The 20522-nt window shown below is 38.8% G+C and overlaps 2 protein-coding genes across 2 annotated transcripts in view; one reads left to right on the top strand and one right to left on the bottom strand.

Annotated features, from left to right (window-relative positions):
- C6H9orf85 (chromosome 6 C9orf85 homolog) overlaps window positions 1-8029 on the bottom strand; it is a 57770-nt gene extending 49741 nt beyond the window's left edge. The window contains exon 1 of the mRNA XM_065879638.1: window positions 7891-8029. Coding sequence (XP_065735710.1) covers window positions 7891-7992 — 102 coding nt within the window. The 5' untranslated portion in view covers window positions 7993-8029. The remainder of the gene's footprint in view (window positions 1-7890) is intronic.
- Window positions 8030-8521: 492 nt separating this feature from the next.
- ABHD17B (abhydrolase domain containing 17B, depalmitoylase) overlaps window positions 8522-20522 on the top strand; it is a 39943-nt gene continuing 27942 nt past the window's right edge. The window contains exon 1 of the mRNA XM_065878968.1: window positions 8522-9082. The gene's annotated coding sequence lies outside the window, so the exon portion shown is untranslated. The remainder of the gene's footprint in view (window positions 9083-20522) is intronic.

The raw sequence follows: 20522 nt of genomic DNA, 5'->3' as shown, positions 1-20522 counted from the left end.
TAGATTTGTGAGGTGGGGGGATCTAAAAGCTGTGAGATCAGATGTTTGATTATCCATGTGGCTGTAGCAATCACTAAGTCTAATGACAGGAAAACTGGAAAAGCAGTGAGCCGGGTACTAACGAGGAGGTAAGGATGGATCTGGAGGGGAAAATAGTCTGATGGCATGCATTTCAGAAGAGCTGGGGTTCTGAGCAAGGAAAAAATGGACTGAAGCAACAAATGGGAGAAAGGGTTCTAAATGAGGGGTTGAAGATGTGGGGTGAAAAAAACATCATTACTTAAAGACTATAGGGAAACAGAGTTCCCAAGAATAGTCAGGGCAAGAAAGTGAACGAAATTTTATTTTCAACACTATGTCTGTTTGATGATAGTAAACTATCAGTTCCAGGAGGCAAATTGGAAGGGTTAGGGGAGGGGACATTGAAAAGTTCAAGGATTGTATCAATTAGGATCTACATAAAGCAAATGAGTATAAAATTTCCCAGCAAAAATGGCCAACTTGGGAATCCTCGACACTAAAAATGCAACCGAAACAAATTAACAAACACCTTTTCTAAGCTTCATGAGAGCAGTTCAGTATCTTTACAATAAATTCCCTTTTTGCTTAAGTTAGCAACTAAAGAATCCTAATGATAATCACCTGCATGTAGAGGGCCTTGCATACATAGACAAGTTCAGAAGAGGAACGTTTATTCAATTCATTCAGTATATTTAAGTGCTATTTGGCCTGGAGTGATAAGGAAAATCTCAGAAAGGAATCTTAGGCATGTTAGCTATCCGTTTATCCCCTTTTCTCATTTCATTTCTTCCTTTCACAAAAGTCAATGGTGAGAAAAAGATCAATAAGAATTAGGCTGGAGTGAGCGGGCAGCAGGGCTGCTCTGAGGACAAACACAATTCTCTGTACACCTGCCTGTGACCTCACAATAACACTTGTGCAGGTGTGGAGAGTCCTATAGCTTAAAATAACAAATGCCGCAGCAGTCTGTAACTGTCATCCCTGAGGTTTCTTGTCCAACTGCGCCACCCCGTACTACACAGTGTTTCTCCAAACGGAAAATGACCCATTTGGGGAAGAGTTAATATACATTACAACTTTCTCTCTCTCAGGTGAACTAATTTACCTAGATGAAGAATTCTGAGAATACTTTATTTCTAACAGGGTAGTATTTAACTTTATGTAGAAACAAGTGTTGACAATGTAATTGTAAAATTTTATAATCCAACAGTGAGTATGGTAGTATTCCTTAACACATAGACCAAATCAAGACAAATTAATTTCAGTTGTCATTCATTGTCCATAAAATGAAATGTCTACAACATATGGTTGATGTACAAAAAAACAACTGTAGCAGGCATCAAAAATAAGAAACATGCAAAATCAATTTATTGGCTTCAAGTGGAAGCACCTTGGGAATGTAGGTATAATGAAATATCCCAAAACATGGATGAGATTATTTTGTGTAAAAGATAGGGAATACTATACTTCAAAACATTCAAAACAGTGAATATTCACTAGCACTATGACTTTTATTTAGTACAATACTCTTATGTATCATAATGCCCAGCACACCATAGATTAAATCACCTTGTCAACTGAAAAAGTATGTTGAATTTAATAAGAAGTCAATTGCGGGGAGGATACATTTAATTTCAATCCATGTAATAGACAGCCTTGGTGAAATATATCAAAGCACTTCCCAATCTGGAAAAAAGATCAAAGGGGGTCCCAGGTGATCTCCTGAATGCCAAAGATGGTTACCTTGAAACTACAGTGGAATCTATTTCTGCCCAGCTGCAGATTTGTTTAAGGGCTACTCACTCATTTAAAACTTAATTGTTGAAATCCATTAAGAAATAACACTTATTCCCATGACTGGCACTTCATAACTCATACCAAAATTACTCACATCAGAGATAACCTAAACCAATGTGAGACCATTTCTAAATTACAACATCTTTGGGCTAGAGGAGATAGGACAAAGATCCCATATGACTTGATTCCAAGCTACCTGAACAAAATGAGCCTTACCAATAGTATCTTTTCCATAGCAAGGTTTTATTCATTCATCTTACAGTGCCAGGCATCATGGCCAACTAAATTATTATGACTCTATCCTGGAGTCAATCTAGGAAAAATAAAATCCAGGCTCAGTAATTTTTTTTTTTTTTTTTTTTCTCTACATGGGCCTCTCACTGTTGTGGCCTCTCCCGTTGCAGAGCACAGGCTCCAGACGCGCGGGCTCAGCGGCCATGGCTCACGGGCCCAGCCGCTTCGCGGCATGTGGGATCCTCCCGGAGCGGGACACAAACCCGTGTCCCCTGCATCGGCAGGCGGACTCTCAACCACTGCGCCACCAGGGAAGCCCCAGGCTCAGTCATCTTATGAACAAGATCCACTTTGTTTTTGTTTTTTGTTTGTTTTTTATCTTTTGCCACACCACGTGGCTTGTGGTATCTTAGTTCCCTAACCAGGGATCGAACCCACGCCCTCAGCGGTGAAAGCAGAGTCCTAACCACTGGACCACCAAGGAGTTCCCAAGATCCACTTTGTAACGACCGTCTGTATTTCTCTTACAGAGAGACAATATTTAACTTAAGGGTCATGACTGGAGTTTGTAGATAAAAGCTTAAAAAATGGGAAAATATTAGAAGACAACTATTAGAATTAATTTGACTTATGGTTAGCTAACATATTCAATATGACAGAATGTCAACCTGTCATTTGTTTTCTTTCTGGAGAAGTTAAAAAAATAGTTTTCTTTTTAAAACATACTGATAATAGGTAGTATTTCTACAACTTCCCCAAACAAAAAGCAAACAACAAAAACAGAACTTCATGACATCTGAGTAGTTAATCAGTCATTCTGCTGTCATATCTGTTTATAATTGAGGTAAAATTTATATCAGTGTCATACACAGACCTTAAATGCTCAATTCAATGAGTTTCAATAAATGCTTATGACCTTCATGTTTCCGTCACTCCAGAAAGTTGTCCTGAACCCCTTCCAGTCAATTCCCCCACCACCCAAGGCAACTACTGTTCAGATTTCTATAGATGTGAGAAACACCTGACTTCTTTCCTTCCACACAGTATTTTTGAGATTTACCTACATGCTTGCATGTATCAGTAGCTTTTTTTTTTAAATAGCAGAGTATTTCATTATATGATTGACACAATCTGTTTATCTATTCTCTTGTTGAAGGATATTTGTGGGGGGTTTTGTTTGTTTTTTATTTTGTTTTGTTTTTTTGGCTATTGTGAATAAAGGTGCTTGTAAACACAGAATCCTGTTCTGCTGTATAAATGTAATCATATCACCTTAAACTTAAGACAGCTTTCTGCCTAAACTAGGAGCTGAGGGTCTTGACGGAATTAGCATCTGCTTTCACACAAAATGAGTGAGGAGCCCCACCCCTGCTCCAGAGCCCTGGCTGATTAGATGGGACCTGCTCCAACCAGCCCATATCTGTGATATGTGACACTCCAGGGGGCCACACTTTATGAGAAGAGACTCTTTCCCCCGAACATTTCAAACAGGTAGTGTTTAGGGGTAGTGTCAATAAAGCTCATCTCTGTTCCAACCCTAATCTGGTATCACATTGCTTCTATTATAGACAAAAACACAGTATTCAAAAATAACAACCAACACACAGACACAAAAAGGGACTTTTAATTTACCTGTTCTTTAAGGTCTCCCAGCACAGGTTACACCTAATCAATGGATAGCCAGCCACATGCTATTAATGTAACTTTGGGCACATCATTCACCTCTGAGTCCTAATTTCCCAAGATGCAAAATGGGATAACTGTAGCACCTGTCTTAGGGTTATTTTTGAAGATCAAATTAGATAATACATATCAAGTATTCACAGATGCTAACATACTTAAGTACATAGCATTAGCTATTATTAACAAAACTTTATTTCCAAAACTATTTAGAGAGTATAACCTCAGATTTTCCTTTTCCTTTTCCATTTCAAGGTAGTAACAAGAGTTTCCCAAAATGAGTGTGTTCCCCCCAAAATTAATTCACATTTAACTGGTATTATGTAAACCAAAGTCTACAGCCAGGGAAGTTTTGGCTAAATAATTTTTTTTTAAACTGCAAAACATCTAAGTGTTTTATGCTAATGTACACTATGACCCCCTAAAAGTGAGATCTAGTATTGACCACGAAATTGACTTCTGCCCTAACAAAATCATGTGATCCTGGGGCTCTAACACTTTCAGACATGCTAGTAAAAACAATGCTGACTACACATATGAAACAAACAGCATCCTTAAGAAGATAATATATGCTCTTCCCATTTCATTTAGTTAAATGCTATCCATCCTTCAGACCTCAGGGAAGCCTTCTTAAACCCTCCAAACTTACTCAAGACTTCCTGCTAGACACTCTCAAGGTTCCCTTAGACTTTTCCTTCCTAGCTCTTACTGCCATTTGTATCAACATACTCAAAAAGATTATTTGATTAATGCCCGTCACCTTGCCCACCAAACTATAAGCTTCAATTAAAGGCATGGCTATATATTATGCTCAACCTTATACCCCTAGTATCTACCACAATGTCTGGTACCAAATAACTGATATGGAACAAATATGTGAATACAAGAATTCACTGCAACTTTATTTGTCATAGTAAAAAATTGAAAACAACTCAAATGTTTAATAGGAAAGTAATTAAATAAGCTACTCTACATATATATTGTAGAATATTATACACCCATTAAAAAGAATGAGCTTAATCTCTATGTTCTGACATACTCACTTTTCTAAATGAGAAAGGGAAAATGCATTTTATTTCATAGGTACTATATTGTGCTTAGATGTCTAAAAACATACACATCTCTTAACGGTGACCACATCTGAAGAGGAACAGGCCTGGAAAAAGGTACTTTCACTTTTATACTTTATACATTTCTCTGTTGTTTCAATATTCTTCAACAAACATGTATTTCTTTTCTAATTAATTTTTTAAGCTTTGAGCAACTGCAAGTCCACATAAATTATCATATGCTTTATGCTTCCACAAAGCAAAAAAAAACCAACAGAACTGGGGCTAAAATGTGGCTCTTTTTTCTTGGTCCAGTGTTCCTTCCACTACACATTATTGCCTTTCCAATAAGGGACACAAGCCTGATATTGATACAATCAATATTTTAGTACCAAATGACTAGAAGAGATTTAAACCTACTCCCATCTCCACCTCACCTCTGCAAGTCATGAGAGGGCACTGCAGGCCAATGGCCATAGAGGCTTCTTTTAATAACCCCAGTGACGGGGAGGTTACAAAATTCTAGTGCATGCTCCTCACTATTACGACAATTCCCTTATATTGAGCTGAAACCTATCTCTTTTACTTTGACCCTTTGGTTCAAGTTTGGCCATTTGGAATGCGAAGCTTCTCTCCTCTTCTGGAATATATTCAAGTATATGAAGACAGTTATCACCTGTGTCTTTTTGGGAGCGGGTGCTTTACTTAGATAAACTTTCCAATAAAACAGCTGTCATTATCCAACTTCTAATTTCAGTCCTGACAAACTGCTTGGCAGACGAGGAGACGGAGAACAATCATGCAAGACTATGTCAAAATAATGAGGTACAAGTAGTCAATTGTTACTACAATCCTTCAAGGAGAGTTACAGAGAATCATGCACATCTTACCACTCCTTTATTAGATGTTGCTAAATAAAACATCTTTCTGGTATAAAGCACAGGAATGAAGACAGGGTCAGATGCTTCTGACAAAATCTTGGCTTTAGACAGCTACACATAGCTGGTTCAAGAATTTGCCATGAATGCAGCCAATTATTAGTCCTCCATCAGACAGATGAACAATCAACCTAATGATCTTCCTCAGTAAAATATTTCTTGCTGTTTTTGTTAGAACCTCCAATAACAAAGCACCTGGTGGTTCTACCAATGGACGAATGAGACTTCCTCACTATTTAAAAGAGACAAAGGAATTAATGATAAAAAAAATGAAACTCAGGGACTGAACTTGAGACTCATGAAAACGTTTCAGACCATAATGACATGGTTGTTAGATAACACCAGAAAATACACGATGAAAAGTACAGGAAGTCTAGGACGAAGTACTAGAACAAGAAGTACAAGTTCAAGAAGTCCTGTACTTAAAAGGACAACAAGCACAGTAAGCGACACTGTAGCTAAATACTTATTAAAACTGCTTTTTATCACCTGATGAAAAACAATCAGCAGTAAATGCTTGTGAAAAAACTTAGAGTAAGAATACAGGGCAAGATAGACATCTATTTGGAATAGCACAGCTTTTTTACTCTGGTTTACCTATTGATGACAGGTACAAACTTGGGAAAGTCCTCCCAAACGTTGCTCCAGGTTTTCCTTCTGAATCTGAACCTAATTAAGGGAAAGGAGAGGTCCTCTGAGCACCCAATTGAAAATATCCCTCCTTATTCTTCTTTACTCAACTGTGGTTCCCTTCATCATAATTTATAATTATATATCTCTGTGCTTATTGTCCCATGACCCAGAAAACCATAAGTTCCTTGAAGGCAGAGTCAACTCTTTTGAACACTGTATACACATGCACATGGGACCCTGTACATGAAAGATGCTCATTATATATCTGTATAGTGAAGACAGAAAGGAAAGAAAAAGGAAGTCACTGGTTACCATGAACTGTCACTTTGGGACTTCCCTGGTGATGCAGTGGTTAAGAATCCGCCTGCCAATGCAGGGGACACGGGTTCGATCGTCAGACCTGGAAGATCCCACATGCCGCCGAGCAACTAAGCCCATGCGCCACAACTACTGAGCCTGCGCTCTAGGGCCCGCAAGCCACAACTACTGAGCCCACGCGCCTACAGCCCTTGCTCCGCAATGAGAAGCCCACGCACCGCAACGAAGCGTAGCCCGGCTCGCTGCAACTAGAGAAAGCCCGTACTCAGCAACAAAGACCCAACGCAGCCAAAAAAAAAAAAAAAAAAAAGAAGTTACTTTTCTTGCGTAGCCAATGTTGGGAAATTTATCACTTGTTGGACACTAATGATCCAGATCATTTATATATATCACTTAACCTCTCAACAATACAGGCGGGTTTCTCATTTGAGACCAAAGTAAGACTCAGAGAAATTAAATATTTAATAACTTGCTTAAGCCACACACCTAGAAAATTTGAGCTCCAGTTTACGTTAACGTCAGGTTTATCTGATATGATGGCGGCTGCCCCCAAGCTGCTCTTGTCTTCCATTATCTCCCCTCCATACAGCTAAGTGAGGAGGGAGAAATACCTAACAGCAAATTAGTAGCTGTATACAACCCAAGACCTCTGGCTATCTATACAGTCTGAATTTCCTTCCAGCTTAAAGAAATCTGCTAAAGAAATATAAACAGCAAAACAAGCAGTTTTGCATTCATCAAATAATTTGATTCTCAAAACAATCTTACAAACGAGAGAGAAATGCCCATTATGTTGGTGTGGACACTGGGGCTAAGAGGGCTTAAGAGCTTTCACATTCTCCCTACAAACCTATGGGCCTGGGATTTTCCAAAAAGAAACAGTGACTGCATAAACCTGGTGCAACATTTGAAAAAGACACTAGCGTCATAATCTTCGTTTCCCTACTGCAAATATGTAATCCAAATGGGAGCGTTCAACGACTCAATTTTCCCTTTGCATTTTAGGTTTGATGAGGGTCCCGTTCATTCAGTACAATTAGTCAAATGTTGACCGCCAAATATATTTACAAGGAGACAACACATCCAGGTCAAAGAAAAGGCTACACTGCAGCCAAAACTAACTCTGGGCTGCGGTCCACTTTTGCCCTGGCCAACTCCTCTCACTTCCACTGAACCATTCCTCCCAGGAGTCAGATTTAGTGTAATAGGCAGGTTCCTACCTTGGTCTGAACACTCTTATCAAACTTGTCATTTTTGAAGCTAAACGTATTCTGGTGCCTCTGAGGCCTGGAACGAGCCACGTTCCCTTTCTGGGAGCTCATCGCCGAAACCACAACCACCTCGAGCTGGGACAAGGAAGATGCACACAAGCCTAGGATACCAGGAACTATCTCCACGGAGTTCACGCTTCTGTCTCTGACCCGGAAGGAACTTAACCAGCATTTCTGCCTCCGCCTCCGGAATCCCACGTGACTCCTCGCGGAGGTCAAAGGACACCTTTCGGCCCTTCAGCTCCAGCAAGGGTCTTTTACTCAGCCCAGTCTCTACCCCTCCCCATCCGCGAAGCCTTTCTCAAACCCCGCGATAAATCCCACTTTCTTCGAAGCGAGAATTCCCCCATTGGTCCGAATGTGGCAGTCCGCCCAAGTGAAGGGGAGGGAAAACTTTGCTCCTATTGGCTCTTCTTTTCCGCAATCCCCGCCTCCTGCCGACTCAGCTCGGCCTCTCCGGGCGCCCTACTCCTCTGGGCGGCTTGTGATTGGTGGAAGTCGGACTAAACTGGACTGCGTCCAACACCCGGCCCGCTCTCAGGCTGGAGTCCGGGTCAGCCTTGGCACTTTCCTTCAGTCAGTGACCAACTCCTAGCTTAGTGAGCTCTCTGCTAGAGCCTGGGTTCCCTTCCAGCCTCCTTCCCGCCACGAGAGCGAACCCCGCTGCCGGCAGGCCGAAGGGGAGCAAAGAAAGGAGGATTAAAAAGAAGAAAGACCTGGCTGGGTCTGGGTGGTATCCGCAGTGCCAGAAAGGGAGGTGGCGGCGGCTGCGGCAGCAGCGACCACGGCCGCGCGGGACGTGAGGCTCAACAGCAGCCGACGGCGGCGGCAGAGGCGGCCGCTCCAGCGCCTCGTGCCGAGGCCGTTAGTCAGCAGAACGCGAACCCGTGTGGAGGAGCAGGGCCGGCGCGAGGCGAGACTCGGGAGCGCGAGCCGGCCCCCTCGGGCGCCGCCGTTCTTGATCGTCCCGGCGCCGGGGGCTGCCGGCCTCGTCCCCACTCTTTGGCCGGGCCCGCCCGCAGGCTGGGAGAGTCGGGCGGCGGCAGCAGCGCGGATCGCGCCTCGTAGAGGACAGCGCGGCGGCAGAGGTTCTCTCCTGGCCCTTTCTACCTGAAGCCTTGCCTGCGGCCCTCAGGTGCAGGTGCGTGGGGCCACGGGGGGCCGGGGCGCTGCGGCTGGGCTCGGGGAGGGGGCGCTAGGCCCGGAGCAGCAGCGCGGGAGGGACGAGTCCGGGCCGGGCGGGGGGAGGGGAGCAGGAGGCGTCTTTGTTGTTGGCGACTGGGATGCCTCTCGGCGCCGGCAAAGGCGGAGAAGCCACTCCCGACCGCGTCTGGGTTTTTGAGAAGATTCTCTGTTGGTTCGGTGAAGGGGAGAGGTAGGAAAGTCTTCGTAGTGGGTAAGGCTGCGGGAGTCTGGGGGCGGGAGAGGGACGGACAGACGGACTGGCAAAGGTCTTGGGTCCTCCTTGCAAAGAAGGGCCTCATTTCATTCCTTTGCTATTCTCCCTGTGGACGGAAAGATGGGTCCAGGTTCACATTTCGCTCCCTGGCTCATTGTGAGAGTCGCGAGGCCTGAAGGCTGTCTCCTGGATGTCCTCGTGTGTGCCAGCCTAGACTTTAGCTCGAATCTGCACCGTGCTTGATTTGTGTATTTTGGTCCGCCGCCGTAGTGTGGTTTTCTCTCGATGGTTGAACTCTACCTGTTTTCGTACTCTAGGGTAGGCTCATCAGGAATTGTTTTTGAATTGAAAAATTAGAGTTTTTCTTTGGAATTTTTTTTAACCCTGAAACGAAAAGTTAGATTGTCAAGTTAGATTGTACTGTCAAGTTAGATTGTACTGTTTGTGAAGGGCTTTTGTAAAGAAGAGAGTTTAACCCTGGCTTCTTATTCAAAAAAAAAAAAAGAAAGAAATGTTCAGAGCTTTGATCCATGGAGATTTCTGCCAACGCCAAGATATAACTTTTTTAAATGACTCATAGATTTAAGTCAGCGTGAAGTGGATTTGTTAAGCAGAAGGATGAGTAACGGAATACAGGGAGGGTGACCTTTAAATTTTGGCTGTTAGCTTACAAAAAGGTATTCATGTTTAAAACTTTTCTGTAATATGCAGTACTTGATCCGTAAGATAATTCATTGATATTTTTTAAGGATCCAATAAATAAAAAGTTTGGAAATCTCGCGTCATTTAAAACTACTAGTCGTTAGGTAATGAGTCCGAGTAAAAAGGTACATGTTGTAAGAGCATTCATCTGTTTACATTAACAAGAAGACTTAAAATAAAATGAACTTTTCTCTATAAAGAGTTTGTCTCATGTTTATAGCATAAACTCATTTGGGTGATTTATCTAATATCTAATCAGAGCCAATATTTTGATAATTATCATAATTGCCAGTGTTCTAATTTGGGTGCCCAACTCTTTGGTTGGGAGTAGGGGTGGAGGCTTACTTAAAGAAGAGCAGTGGAGATAGACATGTTTCACCTTATAAAAGAAATAAGGTCCCTGTTGTGCAATAATTGCTATATTACTTGAGATCCAGGAGGAAACCCTCACCTATATTTTGACCTCTCTTTTCTCCTGCTGTAGAATTAATAAGGTTAATTGTCAAGGATAGGATTAGAGTTTTAGCAGGCGTAGGCAGTTTTAATCTTGTCACTTGCTGTGCAGTACTGTAGTTGATAAGTGGCTTGTTTCCTTGAGTATCTTTGCCCGTTTTGAAACGTGCATGACATCTGACAAAGAATTTTCTATTTCCTGTGACATACAGAATTGCCATAAAGCATTATGGCAAAGTAATGTTTTTGGTAGTTTAATGAACACAGAAGAACTAGGCAGTTAGTGTCTGTTCCAAGTTTTGTCGCTGAATTGGTGTACAGCTCCAGGCAAGCTATCCCACATCTGAGTCAGTTTCTCCATCTGTAATATAGGACTAATAAAATGTGCATCTGCTCACTATGTAGAAAGGGCAGTGAGAACCAACAGTTCCTCTGGTTATGTGACATTGATTGTTTTAGTTAATAAGAGTACTTTTTAATGCAATTTTGTTTTGGTATCATGAATTTCAGTTCCTTGGTGAAGAATTACGATAAAGAAACATAGTTATAATAGGAGACTGTCTATCCATATGCCATCACTTAGGAAGTGATAAACTCAAAATTTCTCCATTGTTAAGAAAATATAATTTGGTGTCATATCTTTAGAATCAGTGATGACAAGAAAATATAGAGTGACAGATTGACTTGCTTGGTTTGTTTACTGATAGATTTTGTTTCTAATATACCCAAGGTTTTGCTCTTAATTCTCAAAAATTACTCCTACCTACTCCTACTTTCCTATCCTATTACAGATTTCTCACATAGCAATATGGCTCTCAAACCCAGCCTTGTGAGTTGGAGAGGAAAGGTGGTGCTTTATGACTTTATTACAGATGAAATAAAGCCTAGAGAAGTTCGTTATTTGAATTGCCTAAAGCTACACAATGTGTAAGAACCAGAACTGAGACTTGAATCTGGGTCTTCTGACTTCTAGTCCTGAATCTTTGCTTTGGAGCAGTATTTTCCAAACAGCTGTCTAGGCCCAACAGTTTTCGCCAACTGAGGTGAAATGAGAAATAACGTAGCAATGTAAGTATTGATAATATACAATATAATGAATATTCATGCACTCATTACCCAGTTGGAAAGTTAAAACTACAAAACAAAGCTTCCTCTGTACTTGGTACTGCTCTTAAATCCTATTCCCTCTTTTCCCCACTCCCAACCGCTAACATGCATCCTTCAGTTTATACTTTACTACATTCCTTTGTATCCATGAACCCTATATGGTTTTTCTTTGATTGGTTTTAAGACTATTTATGAATTTTGTATCTGTAGCTTGCTTTCTTCACTGATCAGGCCAAGATTTATCTATGTTTATTCAGGTAGCTCTAGTTTATTTTTACTGTCATATGGTGTGTGTTTCATTATGTGACTGTATCAGGTTTCTGTTGGTCATTTTAGTTGTTTCCAATTGTTTGCTTATTAAACAGTGCGTAGGGAATATTCTGGTATATGTTTACTTAGGTGCATGTGCAAGGCTTCCTCTAGAGTAGTGGTTCTTGAACCTATATCCCATTTTTATTTTTTTATTTTTTTTTCCTATATCCCATTTTTAAAGAAATATTTTACAACTGCCTCATTACTGTTAAAATGAAATTCATAATAATAAACTTACATTCATATTTTAAATAAAGTAATGCCCTGACTAAAATAAAGAAGTAATTTATAACAAAGTAATGTATTGCACTGTGTCAGTGCTCAGGCTCAACCACACTGTAATCTTGCTACCAAGTGTGATAGTAGACCAGTAACATTAGAATTCTGGGAGCTTGTTAGAAATCAGAACCTCAGGCCCTACCCTAGTGATTCAGGTGCTGAATATTAACAAGATTCCCAGGTGAGTTGAGTGCACCTTAAAGTCTAAGAAGCACCGCTAGAAGAAATAGTAGTAGTCAGATACTTTGCACGGATAGGATCACCATGAATAGGACAGCTGTTAAAGCAGATTAAACAGGTGTGTTGAATTGGCCATTCAAATACCAACAGAGGCACTGATACTGATAAGGGAGTTTCTGAAATAACTAATTTCAGTAAAGTTGGAACAAAAATAAAAGTGCAGTCTTCTCTCTTTACACAAGGGTTGTATTCTTTAAAATCTTCACCTATATTAAAACAATACAAATATACTTTGTGTTAAATCCTATTTATTAATATTTGACCTTATTTTTTCCTTCTGTTCCCTTAAATGATTGTCCAGCAGAATGTTCAAAAGTCATGGGACGTGTCACAGCATTATCTTTACACATCAAGTGTGCCTCGTGTCCCTGGTATCTTATACAGTAGTACCCCCATTCGTTACAACAACTAAAAAGCCATTATTGAGAAAGATTGCACTGGGATACATATCCAGTAGTAGATTGCTAGAACACAGGGTAAGAGCTGCTGCTTCAACTTGATTTGATAACTACCAGTTTTCTCTCCAGAGTGTTTGTATCAGTAATGGATTAAAGGGTCTGTTTTCTCACCTTCCAGATACTTTAGACTTGTTAAGTTTTGACATTATGAGGAGTATGAAATGTTACTTCATTGTAGGTTTCTTTTGTATCTTCCCCAGTTAGTCACACTGTTGAGAACACTTGGATTTATTTTTTGGCTATTCATGTTCCTTCTATGAATTGCCTATTCTGTTTTTCTATGGGTTTATTTTATTGATTTGTAAATGCTTTTTATGTATTCTGGATAGCAATGCTTGGTAGGCTTTACAGATATTTTCTAGTCATTTGCATGCCTTTTCACTTTAAGTATGGTATCTTTTGGTAACTAGATGTTCTTAATTTTAATGTCAAATTCTTTTATGATTATGCTTTTTCTCTTTAAAGGAAATCTCTATCTTGAGATTATAAAGATTCTGTTATAGTTTGTTTTAAAAGTTTTACTTTTTCACATGTAAATCTTAAATACACATGGAGCTACTTTTATAAATGAGGTGTTTGTGAATCTAAATTTACTCAGTAAAAATGACTACCCTTTATACTGAAATTATTTTTATGTTAATGTGTGCTTATGAAATTATAGTGATAGTATATTATATTTAGTTTGTAACACCCCTTTGTGGCAAAATTAAAACTTGTTAACTTTTGTCATTCCAATTTTTTTTTTTTAATTGGATCGAACACACACGCCCTGCATTGAAAGGCAAAGTCTTAATCACTGGCCCACCAGGGAAGTCCCCAGTTTGACTTTTTTAATAAAAGGTTTGGGAACCACTGCTTTTAGAGTACTCTGATTCCTTTTTTCATCTGTGTCTCACATTCGGCCTCTAAAACATCACAGAAAGTGAGCAGGTACTCTAAGGTACTAATCTTTCATCATTTGCATTTCCGCATTTTACAGTTTGTTTTATGTGTCTTGTCATCACTTTTTATTCTGGCTAGAATTTTTTAAATGATACTTATCCTAATTTTTTAACAGAATTTCAGACTAAATTCAAATATTTTAATGTTAATTTGGCTCAGATGTAGGTCCTGTTTTGTTTTCCCAGGAATTAAAGGTGAAAATGGTTAAACAAGTCCTTGTACAGTTAAAGATGAAAAGTGGGAAAGGAAGAATGGGCCGGTGTCTACTATCAGTCACTCTTCTAGGTTTGAGGGGTGCATCTGTAAACAAAATAAAGATCCCTAACTTTCTAGAGCTTACCACCTAGCAGAGGACCATACACAATATGCACAATAAATATCTAATATGTTAGAAAGCGATAAATAACTTCTAAAGAAAAGGTAGAGAATGGTAAGGAGGAAATCAAATGAGGAAGTTTTGACCTATTAAATAGGTCTCCCCTTTGAGAAGGGGAGAATGAGCACAATGTGCAGTGAGGGCATTAACCATGTGGACAGTCTTGGAAGAGTGGACAGAATATAGTTAAGTTAAAACTGTGTTCCTGGCTCTCCCATTTAATAAGTTGTGTGAACTTGGACAAGTTGATTGACTTAACCTGAAGCCTTGATTTCTTCATATGTAAAGGGATGATAACCTGAGAAAAGTATTATTAAGATTAAAGGAGATAACAAGTAAAAGCCCCTACCTCCTTCCCTCCCTGCCCCAGCCCCCTGCCATGTAGTTTCATGTAGCACTCTGTACTTTATTTTTATAGCAATAGAGATAGGGGTCTTTACCCTTAAAAATACATACTGCTAAAGAAATTCTTTTCATTATGTCTGTCTTAGCATATTTAACTAAGATTTATTTTTAGAATGTAGCCACAGTGAAAGAATAGGATTAAGAGAATAAGTATATGCTTGATGTAGGTCAGGATGAAGAAGAAAGACGTTGAAATAACCTCATTAACTTGGTGTAGGCAAGTCTCCATTCCAATCCCAACAAACCTGAAATAAAAGAAAACGCCTCCAGGAACAAAAGTAGAAGACATTATCAGTTTATCTAATGCAACAAATTTGTTTGGCTTCTGAATTTACATTATTCTTAAATGTGTTTTGAAAATTAAAAGCAGTTGAAATAATTCCTGTAATAAACTCCCCCCCCCCAAATTCCATCAGCAAACTGTAGCCTAGATTTTTTGTTTCTGATTAGTATCCTGCTTGGTGTACTGATAATTTTTCACTCTTTAGCTTTGCCATCTCCACCCCTAAAAAGTAAAAATTATTCTCCACACATCAGCAATTAGCGAGAAAATAATGCCATTCGGTAACTTGGTTTGGCAAGCTTACATTTCATTCACAGCTTTTTAACAGACCTCACTGTCACTTTTATTAATGAAGATTTAGGGCAGTTAAGTTAATGGGAGTGAGGAAGACCTTTAAAAATTATGCATGGAAGACATTCTGATAGAATTCCCTAGGGTAGTTGCTTTCAATTTTTCATTTGTTAAAATCCATAAGAAGTTTTGCTTTCATGACCTAATACATGCATATGCACACACAAAATAATGTTGCACCTAAGATTATCTAAATGCTCAGTAGAATGAATGGAAAAGGAAGTACTCAGAAATAAGGATAGATGCCAGGAAGGGAGGAGGGTGGGGGAATCATGTATGACATGTTAAAGAGTTTAGATTAATCCAAGAGGGGTATAAGACCTATTGAAAGATTTTAAACAAAAAAATGAAATCACTTGGCAACAGTGTAGAATGTGCATTAGAGGGGTATGAGATAGATACTACTGAGTGACTTTTTAATATTAAGTTGAAAAGTGGTCGAGCTAAGATGTGGCTGAGGGGATGGAGAGGTACCTAGGAGTTAGGCCTTGAATGAATGAGAAAACTGAAGAGAGAGGGAGGGAGGAAGAGGGAAGGAAATACAGATTTAGATATTCAGGGTCTATAGCTTAAGGGAGAGGTCTGTGCTAGAGATTTAGGTTTAGTTTTTTAGATTTAGACACCATCAGTGTATAAATGGTAGTTAAAGCCAGGGGTATGGCTGAGAACAAAAGACAGGAAGGCAAAAGACCAAAGTTGTAGCTAAAGCATAGGTTTGGGCGAGTTAAAAGATAAGAGGACAATAAAAGGCAATTTGTTAATAATAGTATAACCTTTGAAAAAATCACCAGAAAAACCTAGATTGGAAGTTAGTTTCAAGAAGGAAAGGAGAGGACGATGGTGTTTAATTCCACAAGTGATTGTGTAAAAGGAAGACTAAGAAATACCCAATGCACTTGAAATTATGAGGTTACCGGTAATCCTAAATGGATCAACAACTTCATGATAGATGTTAGATCACAATTCATTTTGGCCCTCATGGGGAACAGTGGAAAATGAGAAGTAAAGAAGTTTGATTTTGAAAGATAGTCAGAGAAGGTAGTAGAATCTAGATATATACACTTTTTTAGTAGAATCTAGATATATACACTTTTTTTTTTTTTTAAAGAGGAGACTCTTGAATATGTTTATAAACAGCAGAGATGGATCAGAAGAGCAGGAGAGGCTGAAGATACAGGAAACATCAGAGAGGATAACTGATTAGGCAGGGTCTCTGAAGATGCTAGAGGCATTGGAACCCTCCAGAATATGTGTGGAGGAGTCGGTCCTGAGGGAGTGACACTTCGCACAGTCAGGATTTGATTGATTTCGAGGGTCCAGAAAGGGATTATAAAATACATGCCTGCATTTTCCAAGTAAAAAGAACATCTTTTCTGCATCTAGTATGGCAGGAATTTAGATGTCTCATTTCATGTTCCCAGTAACTGCACAGTTTACAAGTAAGATTGAGGCTCAGAGAAGTACTGTGATTTGTCTAAAGCCGACACAACTTAGAAGGTAACTGAGCCCAGTAGTTCTAAAAATTTTTATTTTTGAGGGGAACAGTGAAATTCCCAAAAAGGGGGAAGGATAATGAGAGGCTACCAATTGAAATTTTGCTCAGTACAATCACTTCAAAAATAAAAACTTAGTACCTATTACCATTTCTTAGTTTCTTACAAGAGTTTCATTTTTCACAAAAAAAAGATATATTTTAATGTTAGAAAACTGTTGAAAGGATATAATCTCCAAATACAGGGCAAACCTTTAAATTTATTAACTCACTACTTTTGTCCATAACTTTTCTCATTTTGCTGAAGAATGGTAAAAACTTGATTATAGGCTAGTACCAGCCCTCAAACCACCCATGCCAACAAAGACTCATGAAATGAAACATATATATACAAAAATATAGTACATTGTTACCATTGTATAACAAACTTCAGTTGTTATAGCTGAATATTTTATTGTGTTCAAAAAACTTAATATTGTATTTCCCCCATATTAGAAACTTCTTTCATATTTTGTTTTGCTGCAAATTGATTTCTAAGGGTTCTCATTACCAAACTTGTAAGAAATTAATAAAATGATAAACAAAAGCAACTCCTAGAAATTCAAAGCATTAATTCACAAACTGTTTGCTTTTGTAAATTTCTTAGATACTTCTGGGTTTTGTGTATTATGGCTTATTTTTTAAATTGCTGAAAGCCGCTGTATATCTAAATACTTTCAGAAATAGAAAATCAAATTGCTCTAACAGATATTTTGTACCATTGCTTACTACCCTACCTTGTCCCACTTTGGGAATTTAATCAACACATGTGTATCTTATTTTTTTAGAGTTCCTATCAAAGTGAAGAACTGACTTAGTTCCATCTTCTTCTCTTTAAGTTTGAAGTTCTGCTTCTGCCTGTGATGGCACTGGAAAGTAGTACTAGTAATACAGGGGGGAAAAAATCACTGTTCAGGGGCTTACAGTGGGGCACTGACTGATAACTTATCACTTAGGGACAATATGCTCCACCTGAGAGCTGCAGGAGTGAATCACTCAGTTATTTTAAGTGCCCGAATTATTTAAAAGTGAATGCTTTAAGAATATAAATTCTTCCCACTAGCACACATTTCATCCCAAAAGAAACTGTCAGTAGCAGAGAATGTTCAGTTTTTGCCAATACAAAATTTAAATTAACTCTTCAAAGTAACTCATGAGAACTAGGCTCGCTAAAATGGTTCCCAAATTAATCAACTTGGAAGCATTTCAACTTTTTTCTTTTTGCCACCATTCAAATAACTTTTAAAAAAGGATTTTCTAGCCTTGTCAGAAGATACTCGTGATATAACTTAATATAGAAAAATATAGTTTTATAGCTTTATAATCAGGAAAATAGATTTGCTATTGCAGTTAATGGGTATTAGCCAGATAAAACATCCCCAATTAGCACATTAGTAAAATGTACATGTGGTAATTATCCCTAACTTACTGGTCTGCTTATTTAACTACCTTTCTTAAGGATTTTAAGTATATCAGAAGGTGTTTTTTTTAATGCATAGAGTGCAATGTAAATAGAAGCATAATTTGTTAATTATTATCGTTTCCAGAAAGATTCAAGCCATAAATTACACACATTAGTGTTGTGAATCCTGGTTCAGAATAACAAAACAAAACCTATTTTAATTATATTTAGCATTATCTATCTCAGTTTATGTTCTGTCAGGTCTTTAGGTATAACTGAAAGTTCTTATTTTCTTTACTCTCTTTCATTTCATTAGTAAATTATTGATCAGGTGCTGCCTGTATACTACTGAAGAAAACACATGGTCACTAACGTCATAGTAAAGACAGTAGGCATTAATCAATTAAGCACACATGGCAGGGATCACAATATTCAACTGTAAACGAAAAGAACTGGGTGCTATGAGGAAGAATAACAATTTAGATTTGAGGCTTTTAAGACGTCTGGGAAAAGTGGCATTTGAGACTGGAATATTGAGAGGTCAGAGGGAGCAAATGAGGCAAGTGTGCAAATCCTGACTTGGAAACAGCTTTCAAGAAACTGAAAGAGGGTGAGTGAGGGAGTCTGCAATCATAGAGGTGAAAGTATCAAGATAAGTTTGGAGGGCAAAGGCCAGATCACACAAGGCCTTTAAGGACCTGTGGAGAAATTAGATTTTATTACAGGTACAGCGGGAAGCTATCAAGGAGTTCTTGAGCAGATTACCTTGTAGGCTATGTAGAAAAGAAATTGTAGGTTAGGAGAACATATGAATGGAAGAAATTCACATTTACTCTCAAATATTTTCCATTTGTTTGTTTACTCACACATTCTACGTTGTTCCTTCTGCTGTGTTATTCTACATAACCCTGGTCAATCCTTTATTTGTAAAAGCCAGGAATTACTATAAAAGTGGAAAAGGTAACCTCAGTAAATCAAAGGAATTGCATGTGTTCTCATCTGCAATAAAGGATGAAAGAAATTGTTTTTCCAAATTGAACTCTCTGTTTAGTATTTATTTAGACTTTACAATATTGAGGTCGAGGTCATTGAAAACTACCTGTTTGATACTGTTTTAACTTAATTTCAATAATGTTCCCACAGGTTTCACAATTTTTGTTCTCTTTAAAAATGTTATACTTCAGAGGCTATTTTTATATTCTTGGTATTTTTAAAAGAATAAGCAATCAAATTTCTATAGGGTCAAGGAGAGGAAGGGAATTATATCCAGTTGTATAAAGAGCAACATTGTGAACATAGGATACAATGCTCCCCAAATCCAGGCAGATTACAGAGGAGAATTAGGATTTAGCATAATAAAATATTCTTGCTGGAAAAGCTCTAGATGTTATAATTGAATCTTCTCACATTAAAATTGAGGTAGTTGGGGGCATAAGAGCTCATTTAAATAGAGTTGTAACTAGAACCTGAGTCCCCTAACTCCTCAGCTGGTGCTGTTTCTACCATTCCTTTACTTTATAAAAGTGAGGTACAGGGCTTCCCTGGTGGCGCAGTGGTTGAGAGTCCGCCTGCCGATGCAGGGGACACGGGTTCGTGCCCCGGTCTGGGAAGATCCCACATGCCGCGGAGCGGCTGGGCCCGTGAGCCATGGCCGCTGAGCCTGCGCGTCCGGAGCCTGTCCTCCGCAACGGGAGAGGCCACAACAGTGAGAGGCCCGCGTAACGCATAAAAAAAAAAAAAAAAAAGTGAGGTACATATAATGTGAAACAAGACTTCTTCAAAAGGTAAAAATTGTATGCAATACCAAAAATCATTAGATGAGTTTAATATTTCATGCCTAAGATGATATTTAGTAACCCAGTTGATGACATTTGAAAGGATGAGTGGACTACCCATCTTTAATGCTTGCTTTCTTCCTCCTCCCAAACAAGTATTTACACCAGAGATACACAAGACATGTATCTAAAACTAGCTCTCAGATTCTTCTCAAATCAAGTATCAAGGATTTGCCTCAACTGTTTTTGCAATCTTCTGTTCCCCTTCCCACCATCCCACTTTTCTCCAGTTGCATCACTGGGCATACAGCATCAGAAACATCATTGTTCTGTATCAGCTTTTACTAAAATACTTTTCAGACCTATTCTAGAAATTGTCTCTAAAAGAAAACAAACAAACAAAAAAATGGCTGCAGTATTTACTTTGTTTGCTACTTGCCTCATTAAAAGGAAAATTTAAGACAATTTTTATTAACTAAAATATCCAGTAAATCAAGAATACCTTTAGTTTATTTTGTGTGGGAGAAAGTTTTATGTGTTACTAATTTGGAGAAACAATTACCTTT

Source organism: Phocoena phocoena, chromosome 6, assembly GCF_963924675.1.
Source record: "Phocoena phocoena chromosome 6, mPhoPho1.1, whole genome shotgun sequence".
NCBI lineage: Eukaryota > Metazoa > Chordata > Mammalia > Artiodactyla > Phocoenidae > Phocoena > Phocoena phocoena.
The sequence above is the reverse complement of the archived record's forward strand: the minus strand, read 5'-3'. Positions and strand labels throughout refer to the sequence as shown.